This window comes from Micromys minutus (assembly GCF_963924665.1).
Source record: "Micromys minutus genome assembly, chromosome: 11".
Lineage (NCBI taxonomy): Eukaryota > Metazoa > Chordata > Mammalia > Rodentia > Muridae > Micromys > Micromys minutus.
In genome coordinates this window covers 56,107,223-56,113,935 of record NC_137980.1, presented here as the reverse complement: position 1 = coordinate 56,113,935, position 6,713 = coordinate 56,107,223, and the positions used below count along the sequence as shown (strand labels likewise).

The window sequence follows — 6,713 nt, the reverse complement described above, 5'->3', positions numbered from 1 at the left end:
TGTTTTCCTCCAATTGATTGTGTTTACCTGAACTATTAAAGGGTTTCATTTTCTCTTTAAGGACGTCTATCATCTTGATATATTTGGTTTTAAAATCTTTTTCTTGTTGTTTATAATTGTTGGGATGTTGAGGACCTGCTATGGAAGAACAGCTTTGTTCTGTAGCTGACGTTTTCTTGGCTATTATTGGTTATCTTCCTGAGCATTTAATTAGACACCTAGGTTTGATGTAACTAAATCTAGAAACTGCTTTCTGAGTTTCTCTTCTTTGGGTGGCTTTCATGGGTTTCTGTTTGATCTCTGGATTTTGAGTGTGTTCCTGAGTGTTGCCTATTTCACCGTTCTTTTTGGTGGGTGTGTTCAAAGGGAAATGTTCACTTGTACTGGAGGCTTAAGAAAGAGTAATTGAGGGAAAGATGCTTTTAGCAATCCACAGGACACCTGACAGGAGAGAGCTAAAACTGCTACTTGTGTTCTAGTTCAGTGCTAGGTCAAAATCAGAAAAAATGCATCTAGGATAACAGAGTAATAGAACTACAGACAGGCTAATTGGTCTTCTGGCAAGCTTGCCATATGTTTGACAAAGGGGTGTGCTCCAAAGATGAAGATGGAAAATGAAGATAGAGATGAAGGAGGAAAAGAAGGGCAGTTGGAAAAGGTTTGTGAATTTACTGGTTACATGAAAACTGGGAGAGGAAGCTTTCCCTGATATTGTGTTACAGTACTTTAGGAACTATGTGAATTTGATCTAGGGTACTAGGTATTGGGATAGGCCTTTGAACAGACTTCTTAGTCTTCTAGACGCCTGTCCTGTAGTTGAACAGTGGGTGTCTCCCCATAGCTGGTGGGTCAGGCAACAGAGATGGGTCCAGAAGGGAAGGTATGATGGGTGTGGTCTTTTGTATGTTCAGGAGTCATGGAGAGACTGAAGGAATCTTTGGTCCTAAGGGAACTCTTGAGTATTGGTTCTCAGGGAACAGAAAGTGAGGAAGGTCTGGGAGCATCCTACATTATCCATTACCAGCATCTTTTTTTAAAATTAGATATTTACTTTTTAAATGTTATCTCCCTTTCTGATTTTTTTCCCCTATGGAATTCCCTATCACATCCTCCCTGCCCCTGTCTTTATATGGGTTTTCCCCTTCCCAACCACCCAGTTCTTCCCACCTTCCCTCCCTGGCATTCCCCTACAATGGGGCATGAAGCCTTCACAGGGACCAGGGCCTATCCTCTCATTGATGCCCATAAGGCCATCCTCTGCTACATATTCAGCTGGAGCCATGGTTCCTCCATGTGTACTCTGATTGGTGGTTTAGTTCCTGGGAGCTCTGGGGTGTTTGGTTAGTTGATATTGTTGTTTTTCCTGTGGAATTGAAAACCCCTTCAGCTCCTTCAGTCCTTTTTCTAACACCTCCATTGGGGACCCTGTTCTCTCAGTCCAGTGGTTGGTTGAGAGCATCTGACTATGAATTTTTCAGGCTCTGTCAAACTCTCAGGAGACAGCTGTATCAGGTTCATTTAGTCATCCACTTTTTGTCATCCACAATATTGTCTGGGTTTGGTGAGTGTATATGGGATGGATCCTCAGGTGGGGCAGTGTCTAAATGACCTTTCCTTCAGTCTCTGCTCCACACTTTCTCTCTGCATTTCCTCCTGTGAATTTTTTGCTCCTCCTTCTAATAAGGCTGAGTATTTACTCTTTGGTCTTCCAAGTACTCGAACTTCATTTAGTCTGTGGATTGTATCTTGCATTCCGAAAATCTTAATACTGAGGCACCAGGTTTTCTGGGATCATTTATTTCCTTCTATATTTATTTAGGTTTCTGTTGTTGTTCAACTGTGAAAGGCTGTTTGATTATTGGACAAAAGGTACGATGTGAGTGGGCAGGTCAGTCAGCAACCACTCATTTAGAAATATACATTTACACTGTTGACTGTATCCTGCTTTCTTATATATACACATATTGGATCATTTAGGATGTAGTGACCTATGAGGATGTGCATGTGAACTTCACTCGGGAAGAGTGGGCTTTGCTGAATCCTTCTCAGAAGAGTCTCTATAAAGATGTGATGCTGGAGACCTATAGGAATCTCACTGCTATAGGTAATGCTGGGATTTTTTTTTTTCACTTTTTAAAGGAAAGGAAACCTGTTTACTTGTTATTATTATTTGTTTTTGTAATTTCATATGAGAATAAGTAAAAATGAGGTGAATTAATCAGTAATAGTATTAAAGTTCATTCATGTTAGTAACTTAAATTTTTCCTAATTTCATGTAATGTGACATACATTCTCTGGTACCATATTTTAGGCTACATTTGGGAAGGCCATGCTATTGAAGAACATTTTCAAAGTTCTAGAAGACATGGAAGGTAATTTTCATGTGCAAGGTGATAAAAATTAGCCTCTGAAAAAAATATAATATGTGCTACAAGTTTTAAAGAAAAGTGATAGGGTAAACAAGTAATTCATTTAGTTACGGGTGGTTATTAAATCTCACAAAACCATGTACATCAATAGTAAGCACCTAATTTGTGATTCCAAAGCATTTCTTTAAGCACACAGACACAGAAACAATGAATTAAGAGCTACATCGCTATTTGATTAATAGCCCAGTATAGCCATATTGTAGAACTGCCAATCCGTTCAATCTAATACCACTTACCTCTTGTAAAAGGTAATCACAGTGATTAGGGGATGGGCATAAGTTCAAAACCTTGTAATAAGCATAACTAATCCATAGCAAAACTGTTGTTAACCATATACTTGTAATAACATTGCTTAGTTTATTGAGATGGATGGATTATAATATTCAAGAATAGTTTTGTAGAGAAACCTTTATCCCTGTAACATATCCATGTGAGGAAGAAAGTCAACCTATGCGAATTGATGTGGACTCCTTTCCGTTGTTATTCTCTATTAATACGGATGTCATAGTTCACAGTGGACACAGCCATGTGAGCACAGGGATATGGACAGAAGGGGATCACCTGTCTCTGCCAGAACAGTTAGAAGACACACTGAACTCCCCACAATGAATAGACTATCGAAATGTGCTAAAAGTTTATAACTAATTAGTTTTCCAATGACATTGGGGAGATTTATGAAATCAAACTTCTGGAAAACTGTATGAGTCCTGGGGATGTGGAAATTTTTCTGTTTGCCTTGGCTCATGTTCCAAATGTACTATTACTCCAATGATAGCAAGATTTATGAATACAATCAGTGTGATGGGACTGTGAGTTCTTCCTGTTATCTTCAAATATATATATATATATATATATATATATATATATATATATAACCTCTTATACAAAAAGTCTGCTGTAAGTGGGAGCCAAGTAATTGATGCCCCTCTCATCCCCTGTATCTTCAAAGATGCAAAACCGTAATGAAGGGGACACCATGAATATAAACAAAGTGACATCACCTTAAGATGAGATGGCTCTTTACAGTTAACACAAAGTGCAAAAGGAGTTCATACTGATAAAAATATCATTAGGATAATGAATATGAGAAACCTTATATATGTGCCAATTGTATTTTCAGGCATGGAAGAAGTCATCCTGAAGAGCAGCCCTCTGAGTTTATTGAATGTGGCAAAGCCTTTGCACATCAGAATTTTACTAAAGGGCATAAAAAAACACATACAGGAAAGGAACCTTTTGAATGTAACCTATGTGGTAAAGTATTGGCAAGAAAGAGTACTCTCCAAATACATAAACGAATACATACAGGAGAGAAACCTTATAAATGTGACTATTGCAGCAAAGCCTTTGTAGGAAGCAATGATCTTCAAAAACATAGACGGACACATACAGGAGAGAAACCCTATAAATGTAACCAATGTGGTAAAGCCTATTCACGTAAGAATCAGCTCCAAACACATAAAAGAACACATACAGAAGAGAAACCTTTTGAATGTAACGAATGTGGTAAAGTCTTGTCAAGTAGCAGTACTCTTGAAATACATAAACGAAGACATACAGGAGAAAAACCCTATAAATGTATCCAATGTGGTAAAGTCTTTTCAGGAAGTAATAATCTCCTATTCCATAAACGAACACATACAGGAGAAAAACCCTATGAATGTAAGCAGTGTGGTAAAACCTTTGCACAAAACAGTGCTCTCCAAATACATAAAAGAACACATACAGGAGAGAAACCCTATGAATGTAACCTCTGTGGTAAAGCTTTTTCACAAAGCATTGGCCTCCAGTATCATAAAAGAACACATACAGGAGAGAAACCATTTGTATGTAACCAATGTGGTAAAGCCTTTGCACAAAGCAGTACTCTCCAAATGCATAAACAAACACATACAGGAGAAAAACCCTATAAATGTGACCAATGTGGCAAAGCCTTTGCACGAAGCAGTCATCTCCAAATGCATAAAAGAACACATACAGGAGAAAAACCCTATAAATGTGACCAGTGTGGCAAAGCCTTTGTAGGAAGCAGTGATCTTCAAAGACATAAACGAAAACATACAGGAGAGAAACCGTATGTATGTGACCAGTGCGGCAAAGCTTTTGCAAGAAGCAGTAATCTTCAAAGACATAAACAAACACACACAGGAGAGAAACACTATGAATAACCAATGTGGTAAAGCTTATTCACGAAGGAGTCATCTCTGAATACATAGAATAACACATAGAGAAGAAACCCTATGAATGTAACCAATGTGGTAAAGCCTTTGCAAGAAGTAATAATCTCTGATTAAATAAGCAAACACATACAGAAGAGAAACCCTATCAATGTAACCTGTACATCAAAGCCTTTGTACACAGCAGTCATCTTCAATTACAAACAAGAAGACATACTAGAAAGAAAGCCCTTTAATGTAATCAGTGTGATAAAGGTTTTTCATGTAAATATGGTCTCGTATCATAAAAGAACATGTAACAAATACAAGTGAGAAACCCTTTAAATGTAATCAACATGGTAAAGATATTGCATATCATAGTTTTGTTGGAATCCGGAAAGGAACATCTTCTGCAGAGAAACTGTATGAGTGTAAGAAATGAGATAAAGCCTTTGCATGTCACTCATTCAACATCATAAAAAAAAATACTCAAATGTCCAACAAAAAATGGATACAGAAAATGTGGTTCATTTACACAATGGAGTACTACTCAGCTATTAAGAACAAGGATATCATGAGTTTTCTCAGCAAATGAATGGAAATATAAAATATTATCCTTCGTGAGACAACTCAGACCCAAAAGGACATGCATAATATGTACTCACTAGTAAGTAGATATTAGCCAAAAAGTACAGAATACCCAGGATAAAGTCCATACAGCTGAATAAGCTTAAGAAACCAAAAGTCCCAAGTAAGCATGACTCAGTCCCTCTTGTCAAGGAGAAGAAAGCAGTCATGTATGTGGGGGGCATTGGTGGGAAAGGGAGGAGGAAAACAATATCAGGTATTATCAGGTATTATGAGTTAGTAGGAGAGGAGGACTGAAGTACTGGGGCCTAGAAGAAAAAAAAATGAAAACCATTAACCTCTGGAGGTAGGAGGTCTGTGGACCCTCTAGAATATATCAGAGACATGGGAGGTGAGAGACTCGTAGGACTCAAAAGGAGGGACCTTAGAAGAAATGCCCTACAGTGGGGAGAGGGAACTTGTAGACCCCACCACCAATAGAAAGACAGGACATCAAGTGCAGCGATGGGGTTGCCATCTCACTGTCAAAAACTCAAGAAGCCAATCACCATGAGGCAAAACAACCCAATCAAAATATGTGGTATAGAATTAATCAGAGAATTCACAACAGAGGAATCACTGAGAATGACTGAAAAGCACTTAAAAATGTTAAATCTTTGGTGATCAGAGAAATGCAAATCAAAATGGCCCCGAGATACCACCTTATACTAATCACAATGACTAAGATCAAATAATAATGTGACAGCTTACAGATACGTTGATAGTACTAAAATTTGGTTGTTAGATTCATACATTGCAGAATGGGCAGCTCTGACTAGATTCATTGGTGTGGATGCTGAGATGACCTGGTATTTCAGCTACCTTCCTCCTGGTGCTATTTCCAAAGACTTACGTCTAGAACAGCTCCGGAATTTGTGGTGATTCATGACAGACCTCGTTTATTCTGCCTTTCTGGAATGTCTTTTTGGTCAAACCCTGAGACTTTTCAGCATACAGAGGTTGGATAACAGATGCTAATTTTATTCAGTTTTCTAATTTTCCTACCCTTTCCCACCACTTTACAAAAAACCCATCACCCCAATTCAGCAGGAACAAGTGCTAGAGAGTCGTCATCCCAGTCCTTTGGCTTTGGATATCTGCTTATGGTTATTTTGTCAGTCATACTGTGGTTGTCATTGATATAAATCTATGTATATTGATACAAACTTAGAAATTACTATTGTTACTGTTAAACAGGCATTGTGCTGTGCAACTTATTTAAGAACAGAAGGCTTTGATGCAGTTCTATAGCTGCTGTTAGAAACTGTATAGAATGACTAAGGAATGCAAGATAGTAAACTCATATGTACATTAGATTCTGATGTAATTATTATAAAATGCTTTCAATTTATTCAAATAGAAATAGCTAAGATTAGTCAAGATTTACCGGCTCAGATATACTTTTTAGATAGTCTTCAAATGCATCAGAAATCCACAGAATCTGGCATTCATTGTCATTTCATTATTATTAGAATTTTGACTAAGAAACCTGTTGGCTCCT

The 6,713-nt window shown here is 37.8% G+C and overlaps 1 protein-coding gene across 1 annotated transcript; it reads left to right on the top strand.

The window, feature by feature from the left end:
• Nucleotides 1–601: 601 nt before the first annotated feature.
• On the top strand, nucleotides 602–2,376 carry LOC308427470 (zinc finger protein 120-like; the record flags this gene model as incomplete). The annotated part of the gene is made up of 3 exons (XM_080925587.1): nucleotides 602–658; nucleotides 1,978–2,104; nucleotides 2,312–2,376. The coding sequence occupies 3 exons, from the start codon at nucleotides 602–604 to the stop codon at nucleotides 2,374–2,376; spliced, it is 249 nt and encodes an 82-aa protein (XP_080781713.1).
• Nucleotides 2,377–6,713: the final 4,337 nt, after the last annotated feature.